This window comes from Lolium rigidum, chromosome 4 (assembly GCF_022539505.1).
Source record: "Lolium rigidum isolate FL_2022 chromosome 4, APGP_CSIRO_Lrig_0.1, whole genome shotgun sequence".
Classification (NCBI taxonomy): Eukaryota; Viridiplantae; Streptophyta; class Magnoliopsida; order Poales; family Poaceae; genus Lolium; species Lolium rigidum.
In genome coordinates, this window is record NC_061511.1 from 212,327,521 (window position 1) to 212,347,321 (window position 19,801).

General features: G+C 45.5%; 1 protein-coding gene and 1 long non-coding RNA gene across 4 annotated transcripts; one reads left to right on the forward strand and one right to left on the reverse strand.

The window, feature by feature from the left end:
- The first annotated feature begins 10,819 nt into the window (after positions 1 to 10,819).
- On the forward strand, positions 10,820 to 11,860 carry LOC124707000 (desiccation protectant protein Lea14 homolog). Its single transcript, XM_047238664.1, has 2 exons — positions 10,820 to 11,085; positions 11,155 to 11,860. The coding sequence occupies exons 1-2, from the start codon at positions 10,880 to 10,882 to the stop codon at positions 11,441 to 11,443; spliced, it is 495 nt and encodes a 164-aa protein (XP_047094620.1). The 5' UTR covers positions 10,820 to 10,879; the 3' UTR covers positions 11,444 to 11,860.
- Positions 11,861 to 16,585: 4,725 nt separating this feature from the next.
- LOC124707001 lies at positions 16,586 to 19,185 on the reverse strand. Of its 3 annotated transcripts, none has more exons than XR_007004649.1 (3): positions 18,091 to 19,185; positions 17,165 to 18,013; positions 16,586 to 16,846 (listed from the first exon to the last, which is right to left on the reverse strand). It is a non-coding gene; the product is annotated as an uncharacterized LOC124707001 (long non-coding RNA). The 3 variants fall into 3 exon arrangements; XR_007004650.1 differs by having other exon boundaries at positions 17,165 to 17,385; positions 17,634 to 19,185; XR_007004648.1 differs by having other exon boundaries at positions 17,165 to 17,385; positions 17,469 to 19,185.
- Between the last annotated feature and the right edge of the window lie 616 nt (positions 19,186 to 19,801).

Here is a 19,801-nt window from a genome sequence, read left to right on the forward strand (position 1 = left end):
TAAAAGTGCCACACACCCTAAACTAATCATTACCACCCACTAATCCTAAATCATCGGGGTTAGGTCACGCTTAGAGCGATTGCATCCCATACTTATGCATTATTGCATCCTTGCCAATCTTTTAAACATCATCCTTACCGGACGATGCTGCTATTTCAGAATTTGGATTTATTGCATATCGAAGACCTTGTCTGCATAATCTTGCAGTCAAGAAAGGCAAGTTCATCACTTGCTCATGTCATTTGAGTATTTTTATCAAATTACTTGCAAAGTATTATGGTTATCACTATTGCACAAAAATCAAAACCACTACTTTCATAACTATGAATATGACTATGTGGTGGGCAATGGAACCATGGATTGTGTTGATATGGTGGAGGTTCCATTGCACGGGCTTGTATCCATCTAGGATTAAACAACAAATGTCGCCAGTGATTCTTGTGCCGTAATATCCATGTTAACCATAAGATCCGGAGTGGGACGGAGTAGTCAAAAGTGTTTCCACCTCTCGTTCATCAATGGATGCGCTTTACCGTAGACACTTGTATCCGTCGTGGGCAAGGCTGTAGGCTGGGGAAGCCTTAAGTCCCCACGGCATAGTCCGTAGACACTTGTCGCTCGAAGTGCAAGCGGTGGGCTGGGGAAGCCTAAAGTCCCCACGGTATTGCGGTCTATGATGGGTTGCGGCTACCGGCGAAGGAGTTTGGTTAACGAGTCCCAAACCGTTGTCGTGGTCGGGGTCCATCCTTAAGTGGTATAAGAGGACCGACGAGGACCCAGGGTCGGGGTATGCAACAAAGGGTGGGTGTTCGAGGTAGCGGAGGAACATGATTGGCTAGACCTTATACCGGGCCTCACACCAAAGGAAGTGTGGACGAGAACTATAGACTCGGTTGGCACCAAGGTTAAGATCTCTTATGGGTAAAGCAACACACCTCTCGCGAGTGTAAAGAACCGTGACCTGTCACTCCCCGTTCCGGGATATGGAACCGCGAACGCGGCCGGAAAGGAGCTCCATGAAGTTCTAGTAAACCGGTGAAGGCTGACGGACATAGTTCTTCTGAATAAAAGCAACCTTTTGAAGAAATGATTATGAAAACTTGCATTGGTATTAGACTTTCTGGTCTAATGCAGTAGCTAGTGCATTAAACACCTCTTTCCTATAATGAACTTGTTGAGTACGCTCGTACTCATCCCACTCTTAAATCCCCTGCTTAGATATGGAGGTATCGAAGGAGGATCTACAGTGCAACTCGAAGGCCGAAGAGTCAACAACTACTTCAAGAGACAGGACCTGTCAGAGGAGTCAGATACCACATCCAACAAGGAGAAAACCTAGTTTAGCCATAGAATGGAACTAGCTTCCTAAACCTAGCTCCTACTTAGCTAGAATCTGTTCATAGCCTCTATAGCTAGTCAAATACTCTACAAATAGAGTTCGGGATAGGATTAGACTACGAGTCGTTCTTCTGGAGTTTATTTGCAGATTTACCTCATTGTAAAGTAGGAGGTTGTGAAGATCTTATGTAACGAGTCAATGTTGTAATTCTATAGACATGCCTTGGACCCGCATATGTTTCTGTTGTACCACTCTGAGCGATATAATACCCGTGGAACTGTGTTTCATTGGTGTTATATCAGACTTGCATACTACACCATGCAGTGGTATGCCGGGTCACCACACATCCTAAGGAAACAAATACCCGACGATCCAGTTGAAGCAAGGCGAGTTATTAGGCGGTCCAAGGCCTTCACTGTCGTCAAAGGGGAGTTATACAAGCGAAGTATTTCGGGAGTATTACAAAGGTGCGTCACACCCGAAGAAGGAAGAATAATTTTGAAGGATGTACACGAAGGAATATGCGGTCATCATGCAAGCAGTCGAGCTATAGCAGCCAAGGTTTTCAGAGCAGGATTTTATTGGCTGACAGCAATAGAGGACGCGAAAGAAATAGTTCGTATTTGTGACGCGTGTCAGAGATTCGCCGCAAAACCTCATTCTCCGGCAGCAGAGTTGATGCCAATACCACTGTCTTGGCCCTTTGCTCAGTGGGGTCTCGATATGGTGGGAAAACTAAACAAGGCTTCGCCAGGAGGATACGAGTATATGCTCGTCGCTGTCGACAAATTCACTAAGTGGATAGAAGCGAAGCCGATAAATTCACCAGACGGAGCATCGGCAATCAAGTTCGTGAAAAGTATCGTTTTTCGGTTTGGAGTACCTCATAGCATCGTCACGGACAATGGTAGTAACTTCACATCCAAGGAATTCAAGGCATATTGTGCAGAGGTAGGTATCAAACTACACTTTGCATCAGTTGCGCACCCGCAAACCAATGGCCAAGTCGAAAAAGCCAATGGAATTATTTGCAATGGTATCAAGAAGCGTTTGCTGGCGCCATTGCAAAAAGCTCGACATACCTGGCCTGAAGAGTTGCCCAGCGTGTTATGGAGTATTCGAACAACACCAAATACGGCGACACAGGAAACCCCGTTTTTCCTGGTCCATGGAGCTGAAGCAGTACTGCCGATAGAAATAGAACATGATTCTCCAAGGGTCACAGAATATGACGAAGAGGCCTCAAGAAAAGCATTGGAGGATGATGTCGATGCACTTGATGAAGCTCGAGATGAAGTGCTATCACGGGTCACCAAATATCAGCAGGACGTGAAGAACTACCACAGTCGACGTTTACGACCAAGATCCTTCCAGGTGGGCGACTTAGTTCTTCGGCTCACTCAAAAAAGTCATGAAAAGCTCGAGTCGCCATGGCTTGGCCCTTACATCATCACAGAGGTAATCGAAGGAGGAGCGTACAGGATAAAGGACAAGAAGACAGGGGTTGCAGAGCCAAATCCCTGGAATGTGGCGCAACTCAGGCGGTTCTACGCTTAGAGTCGAAATATAGTTCTCCTTTGTAAAAATACAATGTACTGAAACGCCCGCGAGCTTTCAGACGCACTCTTTTCCTTTTCAGGGCACCGAGTGGGGCTGGAAAGGTTTTTAATGAGGCGGGCTCGCGGTGTTGCAATATAGAAAAGATATTGGTGATACACATTTTCTTTATCGACACGCTCGGGGGCTTGCACCCAGCAGCTGCCATATATACACTACCGACAAAATAGAACTTGCAACAAATAAACTTCGCTTTGGTGCAACACACCTCGCAAAACAATATAGAAACACAGGAAGAATCAATAAAAGGCTCGGGGGCTCGTTCAAACAAAAATAGCTCGAGATATTTGACAACATATATATTTACAATATACAGGCGTTCTTCGACAGAGACAACACAAAGAAATTCTTCAATCAGCATTCAATATAGCGTCTATGTTGATTCCCTCGTTATTTGCAGCACCAGTGCTATGTTCAGCATAACTACCCCTGACAAAGAATTCTGCATCAAGCCGAAGCAGTTTGTCCATCATTTTTTCTGCTACAGGGCGCACATTGTCATCAATTTTGTCAACATTTCTCCTTCGCTTCGCCTGCTTAGCCAGACACTTGTCGACAATTTGAGTAAGATCCAACTTTGGGTAGCAGATCTGTATCATAATCATGGCGAATCTCGCTCCAGCTTCAAGTTGAGCCCGCACGAATTGATGAATACGAGGAGCATCTCGAAATTTCTCCATCAAGGCAGGCAGGGTGTCTGGGATTTTGTTGTGAGGAAACATGGTGCTGTAGACTAAAGATAAAGTTTTCATGCAGAAGTCGAGAAAATCGCGGACCTGACTCGCGCGATCTTGAAATCTGACTATTTGGCGAGTTCGTTCAGGAGTGACCCAAAAATTGGCACCATGCTCACGGGCAAGCCTGACAAGCACGTTGGTTCGGGCTTCAACACGTTGATCTTCGGCAGCAGTATCCAAGAAAGAACCTGTTCCACCGGAAACTTCAGCCAGAAGTAAAAAATAGTAAGGTTAAACTAACATGTCCAAGTTTTTCGGAGCATACCCGCCATATTCAAGCTAGCATCATTCATCAGTTCAAGCATATGATTTTCTCGACGAGTAGCTTCGGCAGCCTCAGCAATTGCAGTTTCCTTCAACGCCATGGCTTCTTGAGCTTGTTGGATAGCTCGTTTTTCATTCTCAGATGATCTTCGAGACTGCTCCATGATCACGAGAATTTGTTTTTTCTTCGACTGAAGCTCTCGACGGAGTTCGTCCAAGTCCTCATTTTGTGCAACACTCGATGAACCTCCAATATATTCGACAGCGGAGGACCTTTTAGTGCAAGACGCCGCTGGCAGGGCAGCCGAGGAACGAGGCCCAGTGGTATAGTTGTCAAAAATCAACTGGAGAGAAAATAATTCGACATCAATACCTCGGCAACATAGCTTTTTCATTAATAAAGACAGGTATTTACATGGCTATTACAAAGGAAAGTTCCTACTGAACTAATGGGGTAGTTGTCGCCAGAGCTACTATGGCGACAGCATTAAAAGAAAAGTACAGTGAAAAAAGAAATACAAGATTGTCTACTTGACCTCCGGCTTCGACGAACTAGGAGCCGGAGTTGGCTTGAATCCGAGGAAAGAAAGGATCCTCTTTGAATTTGGCTTGGCAGCCTTAATCAAAGATTGCCATTTCTTCGTCTCCATATCCTTCACACCGCCAACTTTGGCCCAGTCGACATCTTGATGGCTGTTAGCAACCAAGGCTATGGTGCCTTCAACACCAATCTTCAAGCCTTCTTGTCGAAGACTGGGTCCAAGATCTTCCTTCGACATGAAGCACTGGGCGAGGGCAGTAAAAGACTCGGGTTCTTCTCTCTTCGCGAAGTGGAAGGGAAAAAGCCGAGACAGAACTGTTCTCGCATCAGAAAGACCTTGGCGTGCTTCATCTCCATGGATCTCAAGAAGGGAGAGCGCGTCAAGGAGGCGATCACCATCAGGATTCTCTAAATCATAATCTTGCTGCGTCCTCCCTAATAAGGCAAAAACATAGTTCGTCAGGAAAAAGCACGCCAAGAAAAGCATGGGTATGCAAAAAACAAGCAATGGTTAGAGCACTTACTGACAAAACGTCGGCTCTGTGATTCTAATCGAGAGATAATCCCTTCCTCGCGGGCAGTTTGCTGAGTAATGTTTTCACTCAAAGAATTTTCCGCGCTGTGAAGTCTCTTTCGAAGATCTTCAATAACAGCGGCATTTGATTCAGCCTTCTTGCGAGCATTTTCGCTTTGCTCCAATTGCAGAGCAAGAGCATCAGCACGTTTGTTAGCTTCCGCAAGATCGGCTGGCAAAACAATCGACAATAAACAAGTGTCATAAAAAAATGAAGGAGAAGCAGGAGAATTTATTTCATAAGAGAAACAAGAGAAGCAGCAAAACAAGTGTCAAGTACCTTCAAGCTCTTTGCAATGGTCACGATACCCGACGAATTGGGTACCGAGACGAAGAAACTCCTTCATCAAAGGCTGCAAAAAAGTAGAGAAAGAAAATCAATATAGGAATTGAAAAATTCGACAGTGAGAAGCAAAAAGAAGGGGGGTCAAGTGTTGAAATCCTCAGGACGCAAAAAAGAGGGGAGTCGACAGAAGTGAACTTACATCATCTAATGAAGGAGTTGTGGAACTGCCAATTAATTGGGAGGGTTCCTTGGCTGGCTCAACCCTAGTTCTCTTCGGTGAAGAGGCACGGGGGCTCTCAATCGGAGCAGTGAGCTCAACGTCCTGCTGAGGAGGCGAAGTTTCCTCTTCATCAGGTTGAGCTTCGGAGACGACTAAAGTTTGCGACGTGCTCCCTCGAGCAGTCGCGTCAGTAGGTGGATTTTCATCCTCGTCGCCACTACAATAAAAGGCGACAAAGTAAGAAACAACATAGACAAAGCATTGAGAGCAAACAACAAAGAGCAACAGAGAACTTACTAGCTGACAAGGGCATCCTCGTAAGGGTTGAAAGTTGTCCTTTCTTCAGTAGGAATAACTTCTTCGGCAGGAGGTGCGCCGGTCTTGGAGGTGCCAGAATCGTCAACTTCGTCCCTTTTTCTCTTGTTCCTTGGAGAAACAGCGGAGGGAAGGGAGTGTGTTGACGCGGTAGCCTCAGAATCTTCTCTTTCAGAAGAAGCCGCGGATTTCTGAGAACCCGCGACTTCACTCTCAGGGCGAGAAGTACCCTGGTTGTCGTCAGTGACAACAGCCTGTTCTTCGACTTCTCCATCTTCAGGAAGAGGAGGAAGAGAAGCTAGAATTGGATGATTCTACAAAGGCAAGAAAAGTCGACAAGAAAGTTATGCAGGGGAAGTCAGCAGAAGTAACAGTTGACAAATAGCAAAAAATCGAGAGGATAAAAAACTAGTTGGAGAAAATACCTTGGGGAGTGGGTTGGAAGCACTATATGGCTCCACACGGCAAGAAGATGGAATAGGATCTTTCTTGCTGAGCGATGAGATTCTTCGGATAAGTTTCTCCAAGTCCTTTACAGAAAGGTCCTTGGAGATCCTATTGGCATCTTTTTCGCCAGCGTACGTCCAAAGGGGATTTTTGCGAGCCTGCAGAGGCTGCACCCTAATCCTAAGGAAGTAAGCTGTGATTTGGATACCCGACAGTTCCCTGCCACGAGTACGCTGAAGCTCATGAATGCGATACATTAGCGCCTCTGTCGATGCTTTCTCTTCTTCGGTAGCTTCAGCGTCCCAGGAACGGCGGCGAAGAATCTTGGCGTTTCCATTAAAAGGAGCTATGTTGTACTCCACTGAGTTGGCGCTTTCTTCGCGCACGTAGAGCCACTTTCTGCGCCACCCTTGGACGGAGTCGGGGAATTTGACGTCAAAATACTCGACGTCAGGGCGAACGCAAATAACGACACCACCTATGTTGTAGGAGAAGTTGTGGGAGCCATTGCGGCGGAGGTAGAAGATGCGCTTCCACAGAGCCCAGTTAGGAGGGACTCCGAGGAAGCATTCGCAAAGAGTAATAAAAATGGCGATATGGAGGATGGAATTGGGAGTGAGCTGATGTAGCTGCACCCCATAAACAAAGAGAAGGCCGCGGAGGAAATCGTGAATGGGGGTGGACAGGCCGCGAATGAGATGATCAACGAAACTAACCCAATATGAGATTGGAGGTGAAGGATAGCTTTCGTCGCTGGGGAAGCGCAGCGCGTCCTTCGTCTTCGTGAGCCCGAGCTTTTTCATCAGGTTCAGGTCTTGGTTGGAGATTTTGGATCTCTCCCACTCCAGATCTTCCGCCGCCATCTTGGATTCGGGAGTGGTGTGGCGAGTGAGCCGCGCGCGTGGTGGCATCAAGCAATGGCGGGAGCGCAGCTTGCGAGTGTGGTTGAACTCTGGGCGCAATGGGGATTTTTTGCAGAGAAGAAGCAGAGGTGCGGCGCAAGCGAAAGAGAAAACGGAGGAAGAAGAAGACCTTATATAAGGAATCGGCGAAGCGGCGCACCGTTGGATGGAATAATTTTGGCGATGGATGTTGTGCACGTGGCTAAGGGGTAAAAGAGTATTTTGACTGTGAAGGAACGGAACAGGCGCTACAGTACGTGCGCCAGGAAAAGCGGAGGACGTGGGTTCCCCACTTGCACAACGTGTAAACGTGGTGCGAATTTTGGGCCCGCAAGACAGAAAAATAGCAGTACTCGCGTTTTTCCGATACACTGGTCGTGGTTATCATCAGTAGTGACGACATTGACTAAAGGAAAATTTCGGATGGATGGAGTAAGGGAATTGGCGGCAGAGAAAATTATCGGAAGTTTTGAGAGCCTTTGATCAAATACAAGTTTTTGCCCAAATGCTCGGGGGCTACTTTGGAAAAAAGAAAAGTTCGAGTATGACAAAATAGAAATGGCGAGAGCCTATGATCAAACGCAAGCATTTGTTCATAGCCTCGGGGGCTACTCCCATCGGGAGCGCTGGTCGCGCACCCGATAGACATAAAAAGCTCGAGAGAGAGATTGACAATATAGTGGCATAAGATGTTGAGCCTACAACCAAGCACAAGTCCTTGGCTGTAGCCTTGGGGGCTACTCCCATCGGGAACGCTGTTCGCGTGCCCGATGAAATTACAAAAAATATAGAGAGAAAGAAGAAATGAGCATATTTCGGGTTATACAAATAACTCGAAACATACTCCCATCGGGAAGGCAATATAAGTCATCTGTTGACTCAATAAAATGTGCTATTCCAGCAGCCGAAAAAGCACTCGACAATATATTCTCAGAGCGCCAAAGTTGCGAATAATCTCTGAATGCCGCAAAACTTTGCGAAGGTAAGACCCCAGATCCGTTCTGAGCGGCGTGGCACCGTCTCTGACGTCGGTTTGCTACTTTTTTCCGTATCAACAGATACGAAGAAAAATCCTAACGGACGCGTTAGGTACCCGATAAAACATGACTCGGGACTCGACAGAATGGTAAGACCTTAAGCGGCACCTGTCGAAGTTTACAACAGTATCCCGAGATCATGTCCAGGGACGTGATCTTGAAGTAGGTTTTTGCGGATTGCCACTAGAGCAGTTAACTAGTACCTGATCCGTCAGATGAACTAGCCCCAACTACCATAATCCCTGTACGATATATAATTGCGTATCCAAAAGATATGTGATAAATTTGTTAGTTATTGGATGATTAAAGTTGGAGATTTTCCCTGATTCTTCGATTCAAGCAAAATCTCGGGGGCTACTGACATAGGCATCCCCAATGGGCCTGCCGAAGATGGTACCCGGGTTTATCGAAGGCCCACGACTCGATGAATATGAAGATTCGGAAGCCCAAGTTAGTATTAAGGAAAGCTAGAGTTGTAATACGAAAAACATACTTGTAATCTTACGGGATGAGTTAGAAACCTTCCCGGACTCTGTAGCCTGTGTATTGTGAATCCCTCGACTCCACCTCCTATATAAGGGGGGGTCGAGGGACAAAGAAAGGATCGATTCATTGTCTCACGCAACCCTAGTTTTTATATCGTCGAGTACTTTTCGGCTGAAACTTTCGAGATCTACTTGCCCTCTACTTCCGCTAAACCCTAGTCTACAATCCGTAGGCATTGATAAGTTAATCCCTTGTCACCCACGTCCTTGATTTCATTAGGAAAAAATGGACATGCACCTAAAACAATGTTACTCTAATGATCTGGAGCTTAGAAATCCAATCATGCAGTATAGTTCATTGTTGATCCTTATATTTTGTTGTTGGGTATCACCATTCCATGTACTATTGTCCATTATCAAAATAATGTGACATAATTTTCTTTATGAATACCTGACCTTTAGACTGTAATGGAAGTGGACCAACCACCAAGCTCGTGGGATCTTGTGAGCACCTCAAATTTTGGTTTGAATTCTATTTTACTACTTCTAATTTTTGTGAAACCATATATTTTAGCTCTGGAATTCTTATTGTTCACCCTTAATTGCTATTGTTTTAGTGCTGAAATGAATCCACTAAGACTAAAACATATTAGGAAGAGAGGAAAGGAAGATGGAGAGGATTTTATGTTTTTACTTTTTCCAATATTGTGTTATCTCCAAATGGGTAGTAGAGGGAAAATGGAGAGAATGCATCGGCGTAGCGCTGTCTTATACGACAAGAAGCGTGTTGAAGAATTCCTTTAAGGACATATCAAGAACTGCCGTGTTGCCTATAGGATGGAAGAACACACCTTTTTAGATCCTTAGCATCCTACCTTAGAAGGCAAAAGTTCTTAAAGGCCAAAAGGATTAAGAGTGAGGAAAACTTGCTTTTTCCTCTACATGCTGACAGCCTGTCAAACAACGCATAATAGGATGATTTATAATTGGAGTTCCAGCATAGGAACCGTATCTTCCACAAGTGCATAAGAGAATTCTTCATCGTCGTCCCTATCATAAGTCGATGATTTTTAAGCCTCCCAACATTGAAAGCCACATCCAAACTTTCACTGGTTTTAAAGTACCTAACAAGAAATTTTATCTCGCGCTAATGGAAGATACGCAAACAGGAAATTCTTCTTCGCCCCATCCCACCGGCTGAGGTATCGCCTAAACGAATTTGGCCATGGATGTGGCGCGCCATATGCGGGAGGACTGAGACATGTAGCCTTTTGGGGTTTTTTTTGAACCATTTCTTTGGTACGTCATTTTCTGCCTTTGCAAGAGGGCACCTGTAAATAGCCTTTTTTCTATTTAATCGAATGGCAGCGCGTGTGCCTTAAAACCTCAAACAAAATATCAAAAGAGGAGGCATTTTTCGTTCAGAAATTTATTATTTAGATCACATATAGAAATATATTTGAATGCAAATTTAGCGTAGATAGTTGACAATATTTATATACTGTATTTATTTCAATAAAAAAAAGTTTTTGTTGGTTTTTTAACCAAGATCATCCGAGCTCCGGAGCAACAAGTCAGTCAGGAGAGGGAATATTCCGCAACTAGTTGCGCCCGCACCCCATTTTTTTTCTCTTGTTCACAATTTGTTAGAGTGCATGTAGGATGGAGAAAAGGACGGGACAACTTCGAGTATTTTATACAGGCCCGTGTACTTCGTCAGTTTGTCGGCGCGATGCGATCGGTGCAGTAGTGCCGACGTTGGAGCATCGCGCCGCGTGGGATGCCGCGTAGAAGTTTCCTCACCGCTCCATTCCCCGTTGCCGAATTCCCGCACCACGAATTCACGCAACCCGAAAGTCGAACCCACCGGCCGACTCGACGTCTCTCGCGATCGATCGGACTCCACGCGGCTCTGCACGTGGTGCCTACTCGGCCCTCGCAACGCGTCCTGCCGCCCGGCCTCGCCTCCTATAAACAAAATGCATCGCGCCATGCTTCCTTCGCGTTCTTCTTCTTCTTCCATCATCCATCCATCCGCTGCACAAGGACATCGTCAATCCGATCCAGTAAGTTTCAAGGCAGAGCAACAGAGGAGAAAGCTTGGCGTCGGCGGCCATGGCGGGGCTGATGGACAAGGCGAAGGGGTTCGTGGCGGACAAGATCGCGCATATGCCCAAGCCGGAGGCATCGCTGGACAAGGTGTCCTTCAAGAACATGACCCGCGACTCCATCACCGTGCACAGCAACGTCAACGTGACCAACCCCTACTCCCACCGCATCCCCATCTGCGACATCACCTTCTCCCTCAAGTGCGGCGGCAAGTAAGCACCACCTCCTCCCCATCTTCTCATCGTCTCATCGTCTACTTCGTCTAATCTGTCTTGCTACAGGGAAGTTGCGTCCGGCACCATCCCCGACCCGGGCTGGATCGAGGACAGCGGCGAGGTCACCAAGCTGGAGGTGCCGGCCAAGGTGCCCTACGACGTCCTCATCACGATCATGAAGGACCTGGGCAGGGACTGGGACATCGACTACGAGCTGCACGTCGGCCTCACCATCGACCTCCCCATCATCGGCAACTTCACCATCCCGCTCGACACCGCCGGCGAGTTCAAGCTCCCCACCATCGGCGACTTCTTCGGCGGATCCAAGACCGAGGAAGCTGCAGCTACCACTTAGGAAATGTTCTGCTCCATCTAGCTTGCTCTCCATCTTCATGGGCATTGTATGAGCACGATCACAGTAATAATAAGCTAATATGCATGGTTCAGGTCCCGGGAACTGATCACTTGTAAAAAACCCCTACGTCCTGGTTGTGGTTATGGGGTTATATGTGTGACGTGTTGGTGGATCCGGCTTCCAGGTGAAGCCAGATGAGGCATGGTCTTTTCTGTTGGGCAAGAACAAGCTATAAACTAGTTAGAAATGGGATGATCTCATCGCTTCGTTATCTCCGAGTGCCAGAGAGAAAGAGGGGTCTGGGCGTTTGATCGAGCCTCCTTGTGGTTTTTTATTGCCTTTGTTGGGTTGAGTTGTTTTTTTGCTTGTTCTCTTCCTCAGAGGACCTATTTATAATACTACCTCCGTTTCGGTTTAGCAGGCACGTACGCAATTCAAGACAAACTTTGATCATTGGTTTGATCAACAAAATATAGCTTTTATGTCTACAAAATATATATTGTTAGATTCGTATGTAAAAAACTTTCCAATGCTATAATTTTGTGACATGTATTTCATATTTTATTAATTAAAATAATGATCAAAGCAATTTCTTAAACTATGTACGCGTCTCTTAATCTAAGATGAAGGGAGTATGAGGAAGTAACCTCGCTTGTGAAGGAATGGAGACCACGTCCCTAGGATACCAAGACCCGTGGATCCAAGTACGTGTCCAATACTTGAATGGGATGGTTGCACTCCTTGATGTCATGGCCTGTGTATTTTGTTGCGGTGTTGGCCGTTAGGGCATGGGAAAGTTCCTTCCCGTACCCAATTGCGTGGGACATGACGTGAGGGGGGCAGGGAACACCTCTTCGGTCTTGTCAAGGTGACGTCGTGTCGATCAGGTTGTCCCGTGATATTTATGTGGTCTACTTTCCTTGCTCTTCTTTCTTTTCTGTCCCTCTTCTTCCTGGGGCGGTGTGGAAGCGCTCGTCTTCCTCTCCTGCTTCCGAAAACCCAGTGGCGCTTCCTGTTGTCCCACCCTTTCATCTAGCTTTGGTGGAACTCGGTTACCCAACAACTGGATTCTCCATCAGTGTTTGACTTAAACTAATCACAAGTGACACTAAATCAAGAGATTAATGACTAAATTGCAGCCGTTTGCTAAGCGCCCCAACAGTTTACAGAGGTAATTCCCAATTTATTTTCTCTTTTGTGTTTATGTTTTACAGAGAAACTCACATGCCTATTAACTTAATAATTCCCACCACACAACTATTGGGAATTCATACATTCAACATTCCCTAGTTAGTACTCCAGAAACATCGATCCAGCGAGGTATTTTTTACAGACCATTAAATACAACCAACATTAATCTGTAGATAATGAAATATATTAGGCATGTATACTTGTATTATATTAAGAAACATAGATTGAGTTATGAATTGGCATGATACCTTTTGTTAGCTTAGATTTATTGAGGATTCATTGCAACACTATCCTATTCTAAAGAATAAAGTAAAACTTTTGTGCGACAAAATACATTTTTTATTTAGCAGAAGGACGTGAAATTGTACATTGTATAACATATGCATATCTTAATGTATAATAGTGTGATTATATTTCTACTTGGTACTACTTTTACCATAAATTACTGTTAAATCAAGATGAAAAACCATGAAAGGACATATCTTTACTGACAAAGTAGTCCTCATAGTAAAATAGAAAAGTTCAATATAAAAATGCAAAAGAGAGTGCATCTACTCCTATGGTTTGTTTGCCCATTCGCATCTAGCCGTAGAAAATCCGGATCGAAATGCATGGCAGATTAATGGCACGGTTGTCACGTGTTGGTTCAGCAAAATAGACCTAATTGTACACATGCGGTATGCACGACCGTTCAGCCACGTACGATTGAGCATAAACATAGAAAATATATAGTTTAGTTATATTATGTCAATTTATTGTGAGCATTGTAAGTACTATAAAAGCTAGAAGTGCTATTTTCTGATCTGATAAGTTATTATTAGTATTTACCTTGGGTAGTATAGCAATGCAATCTTATGTGTATATAGTACATCGGGCAACATAGTGTGTGCGGAATCACGTTATAAGAACCATGATTAATTCTCTATCTAGAAGTTTGACAATACACTTGAGCGGAGAGATTTTGTTTAACTTCTCACCATTTGCTTTCAAAGGTAGTAGGTTATGATCAAGAAAAAAAATATACGAATAATAAGGTGCTACAAGTAAACATCCCACATATCCCGCTAAATTGTGAATTAATTCAAACTGAATTACTTCGCCATTTAAAAAATGCATAGCCAAACTGATTTTAACTTTGGAGCAGCGCACATCGGCCCAGCTCTGCAACCTTGGTAGAATTGACCTAGCCGAGCCATGGACGCTTATAGACCGAAGAGAGGTCCATAATGAGGCAAATCATATACGCCGCATAGCTCGTTCGCTACCATAAGCCACACACCCCCAAGCGGTGCATGGGCCTGGCTGATAGATCATGAATCCGTTTTTTCAACCATGGTTTTCCGATTTTCTGTTCTTTTACGATTTCTTTTTCCGGTTGTTCTAGTTTTATGCTAGGTTCTCGGGTTTCAAAAAAAATTGTTTTGAAAATTAGTTAATAAAATAAATCAGATTCCAAAATGAATAGGTTAAAAAATTTAAAAAATGTTTAGATTTGAAAATTGTTCAAATTCAAAATTTGTTCAAAAAATTAAATGAGATTTTGGAAAACTATTTTAAAACTGATAAAAACAAATTTGGATAATGCTCTAATTTGAAAACGTTCAGATTTAAAAAATATTAAGTTGTTTTAAAAGAATTCAAATTTTGTAAAACAGAAAAACAGAAGAAAATAATAAAGAAAGAAAAAATGAAACAAGAGAAAACACCCTGCCTCGGGTGTGCGGCCGTAGTAACAGCCGACCAGGTCATGTTATAGGACCTCCTACATGAGGCACCTAGTGAACATAGTAAGAGCATATCCAACGGCCTGATGCAAACGAACGGAAAGTGACCGTTTGCGTCTGTACGGACAAAAAATGGATCTACCCTAAACAAACATTTTTCGTATCTAAAATGGGTGGGGCCGCCGGATTGGGCTGGGCTGGGCTTAAATCCTTCTTTTTAGACGGAAGGCTCGAAATGAGTCCGGTTTTGAATTAACGATGCCATCAACCGGCCAGGAGTTACACCAAGAGTTACAACACACACCAAACGCAAATCGAAAACTAACAACAAAAGACAACACAAAGAACGCCGCCAAGCGTCAGGTTGAGGGAGCCTTGTCTTCTGTTGCACCGGAGCGAGCACGTCCTAGTCCACGCCGACAAACGTCCTACGCACCAACATCACAGCTCAAGGGGGACTCGACGACGGGACAACAGCCTAGCAGAACTTGAGGATCCAAAGGGGCGGGGGTCTTACGGCGACGCCTCCAAGAAGGTGCATGGCGCACGAGTGTGTCATCGACTCATCGTCAACGGCAGAGAGCGAGGTCCTGCAAAGCTTTGACCCAGGCCCGAACCACCACCTCCGAGCTCGGGTTAGGTCCATACCAGAAACACAACATCTTCCGGTGGCACTGGGATAAGCACACCGGCCGAAACTACGACCAGACGCCGACCTAGCAAAGCCCCCCAAGGCACTAGGCGAGCAATCAGCTACCGAAGCAACGCCGTGTATAGGCAGCCATGCTGATGAAGTGAGGGGCTGAAACACCAGCGAAGAGATCAAAGGATGATACACAAGACACTACAAGAGAACCTTGCCCAAAGCGGGGCCATCAAGATTAGCAGGTTGAGGCAGAGGGACGAAATCCATCAGATCAAAATGGGGGATCCACATTGGGATGCCTTCAACAAGGGAACGACACCTAAAAGGTGACACCGTCACGGGCAATGGCAAGCTCATGTGGAGCTATCGTCTAGATCCCACTAGGTCGAAATCTGGACGCCGTCGCAAGGATGCAGAGTGGACAGATCAAAACTCGGTACCGCACCTCCAACCCAAGCCACACTATGACCTAGCCCCAGCTAAAGTCACCCGTGGGAGGGACGTAGCTGGTTGGGAAACCCGGCCAGACACGGAACCAGACGTCGCTCAACGCTGGATCGGCGGCACCACGACAGCTGCAACATCCACAACACGCCAAACCCAGCAGTAGCATGACCACAATAGATCGGAGGGGGAAACTACAGCCGCAAGAGCACCTGCAGTACATGTTGCCTACCCCGGCGAGCACACGCCACTTAGGAACCCTGTTCCAGAAAAAAGCCGGACAAGACGGGCGTAGAGGTTGCAAGATCCGCCAATGCGGAGCAACAAATCTGGAGGCCGACAGAACGCCGCGACCGAAGACCACCACGCCCGTCACGGCAGTAGGAATTCCGGCCAAGCCCTACCAGCCCCAGATATGGGCCCAAATCCCTAAGGCCCAAGCCCACAGCAGCCGCCGGCCGGACCAGCACCACGCCCTGCCGCCAGGACCGAGCAGGAGCAGCGTCGTCCTAAGCCGTCGCCGATGCGCCCCTCCCACGGTGAGGCCGCGGCCCGCCCCAACTGGCCTGCCTGACGCGTGGGAGGGGAGCGACCAGTGTGCTATGCGAAGCGGGACAACGAGGCGCCACCGCGACCCCAGGGCCCGCCGTCCGCGGCAACAGCCGGAGACTGCGCCGCCGCGCTTCGCCACGAAATAGGACGGGGCCGCCCTGCCGGGCCGCCTAGCGCGCGGAGAAGAGGAGCGGCGCCGCCGCCGGCACCGCGCGGACTTTGCCCGGCGGCGGTGGCCAGGGAGGAGTGCGGCGGCTGTTGGGTGAGCGAGGTGGGGCGCCGCGGTCGTCTCGGGGTGGCGACGGGAGCGGGGTCCTCGGTCCCGCTGAAATCCTTCTCGCTTGGACTATTATGGCCATTCGGCAGGATGTAACTTCGGAAAATACTGAACACACCAGGACCTAGCACCGTAGGCTGTCGTAGTCGTCTCTCTCGCGCTTGAAAGTGTCAGAGGTTGGCTATACTAGGAAGGTTGGCGCGGCGACACGCCGCGCCCGTGGGGTGATTCTGAGGCGAAAAAGAAAAGATACTTTATAGAAAGTTGGTACTACTGCATCTATAGAAATAGAGATGATCTGCTTGTATTTCAGTAATAGCGTTTGTCATAGTCGTACAGAGTGCTCATAGTAGCCTGATAAGGTCCACTCAATATTACATTAGCTGCATGCCATTCATACTGGCCACAGCTGCAAATAGATGACTATATTTTACATCAGGTTTGTCAGGTTTGTGGCCACGCCTAGACACAAAATATATTTTTCCACATGAACTATTTGGCTCATCAATCTGGGATTTTGCTCGTTTGACCTTTAGCTGGACTCAGTTGTTGTAGATTAATTATATTTGCTGCAAAGAAAGAGGATGGAAATGATTTCATTTGATACACTGCAGCCTATACCATTTAGTTACAATCGGTCCTGAAATTTTACGTGGACAGGTGCAGTGACCTATTTAGCTGGGAATAGTTCCATGGACAAAAACTCTTCTCATGCATTGCACTGTAGATAATGAGTATATATTGAGCTGCTAATACGAATTCGCAAGCATTGTTATTTCTATAGTGAAGAGAACCGATCGGAAAATGGGAACAAAATAGACTATGCAGTAATCAAAGGATGGAAATCAAATAGATGATATAAATCATATGTGATGTTAGATAAGTACCCTGAAAGAAGAGCATTATCTCCAATGTGTGCTGCTAGAGCTCCAAACTGTTGCGCATTGTACGCAGCATTGCAAAATTATCAAGGTACATAAAATTTCTTGGATCTTTCTTCATGCTTGAGAGATGATGAACATCTCAAATGAAAGATCGGATCTTTCTTCAATTAGCCTCTGAATTGACCTATGTGGTTGCTTGGCACACAGCCATCCAATGTATTTCCCTGGAACATTGATCAGAGATGAATTTTTAATTTATACTGAAGACAACTGGCCTTTCTTCAGTAACTTATACAGCAAGAATTACTTTTACAGGTTTCAGAAACTGGAAGCATGTGTCCAACTTAGTATAGTTTTCCTGCTGGTGTAGACTTGTTAAAAGTGGGGTTTCTGCAGTGTTTTTTTATGATGATCTTATAGAACTAATTTCATCCAAGAGAGTTGCAAATGAAAGGAAAAAATTCGCACTTACTTGGAAACATAATTAAGCAATTGTATATGGACTTCATGCTGATCATGTAAAGCAGATAATGCCATCTGTAGAACTGGATTATAAGGAATTCAGCAAGAAGAAGGAAGCTATATTGTCTGCAATAATTTGAAGAAACCCGCCAACATAAGCAAAAGCCAGCGCGGACAAATGATTACCCACGGGTCCAATTGTAGCACCCAACGGCTGCCCCGAACAGGAGATTCGCTGTGTGCAGTGAATTACGTATCGGTGATCTCCATATCTATGTGTATTCCAGGCTTTTATGATAATGAACAGTTCGTATGTATAAATGGGCCCTTCCAGTTCTTTTCCCAACTCTTCTACAGGATTGTTTGGTCACAACCTTGCATGGTTGCTCCCTGTAATAGCGATATGAACAAAAAGGGTATTTCTCAAGACGGAAAATCAAAACACAAACGCATTATGTAACATGTACCAGATGATCTACCATTATAAATAACTGGTCCATATATAAACTTGCCAGTCTCTAAACTGGTCAATGCGGTTCCTTGGCCCATAACCTTCCATTGCGTTTCTCTGTGATTTCAATTAAAGCTGAATATTTTTTTACAAAGAAGGCAAATGAATTTTTGCACATCAAGTTGTGTAATAAGCAATAAATCTTACTATTTTTAGCTTTCTACCCGTATACAAAACCCTGAAGTACGTATGTAAGAAATATGGTGTGCTGACCTTTTTTTTTGAATGGTTGACCTTGTTTTAGGTCCATGTGTGGTCCTCCATATTAAATTAACCATGTTCAAAATTATCATAATTCTGGACACTGAAATATATCTCCCAGGTACCAACATCTAAATTTCACAAACATGGCATATTATCAGTTGAATTTGCTGATAAACATGTATATACATTTGAAAGAAGAGAAACATGTGAAAAGCTTGGAAAAGACCGTTAAGAAGTACTCCCTCCGGTCTCTTTTAATTGACTTGGATTTAGTACAACTTTGTACTAAATTCGAGTCAATTAAAAAGGACCGGAGGGAGTAATCCTGAGCAGGATCAACTTTACGTTGAGAACTTCAAATAATACAAATTGATGGAAGAACTCAAGATTAATGTGCTAATTAGAACATACCAAAGGGCTAATACACTGTTAAACTCAAACCATGAAACCTGATGTTGTACTACAGAGCACATTGTAGTGAGAAGACTATTCAAGAATGATTTCGGACACGTAAGCTCAAGGGAAAGGATAATGCATATCATCTTGAATGTGCTAGAACAGCCATTGGATTAATCGATCTATTACTAATACTGATGTGTTGCTGGAGACTGGACAAAAGGATACAACTCTCACTTTTACCATGACGGCGTGACTGTAAGGTGATGGTGCTAGGCCCTAAGTTTCAGAATGAGAAACATCTGATCTTACTGTCGAACACCCTTTTCACTGCTGAACTTGAGGCTGGTGGGGCTGTGCAAAAGGATACCACTGAAATTGCTACCGATGGTACAGCAACAATGCATTATATGTAGAAAACATGAAATATTCAAATTTCATATCGAGATACCAAAGAGTTATAGTAGTGTACAATATTAAGAGTGAATGCTATTACTTATCTGTGCAAGGACCGAGGATGCAGAAACGGGTTTACAGCCCTGCATAAGAAAGAAAATCCTTGGTGAGAACATCAACAAAGGAAAACAGAAGAAATGAACAATATGGGAGACAATCGACGACATTTTCACCTCTAGTCTGCGAGCAAGAAAAGGACGGCGCAACCCTCTGTTAGTACTAACGCGGGTCCACACAGTCAGCACGGCATGGAACACTCATGAACATGGCGGTGTGGACCGCTGCCACCAGGACCCCTCTGTTTGTGCGCCGCACCACCTCTCAAACCTGCTTCTGCTGCACGTCATCACTGACTGTCGTGGTTTGCGTTGCCAACAGTGTTGTCATCGTCGCGTGGAAGCTGAGCCGCTTTAGGTAAGGCTGCGCTCCCAGATCAGCATGAGGATGGCATGGTCTGGCACCGGGTAGCCCCGTGGTCGATCTGGGCAAGGACCACTCCCCGGTCGCTGCACCACACCCGTGCGCGACGCGGGCCTCCGGCCAGCCAGGCAGCAACTCCACCGTGATGCACGACATGGACATGTTCAGCGGTTGCGGCGAGGCAACGGGGC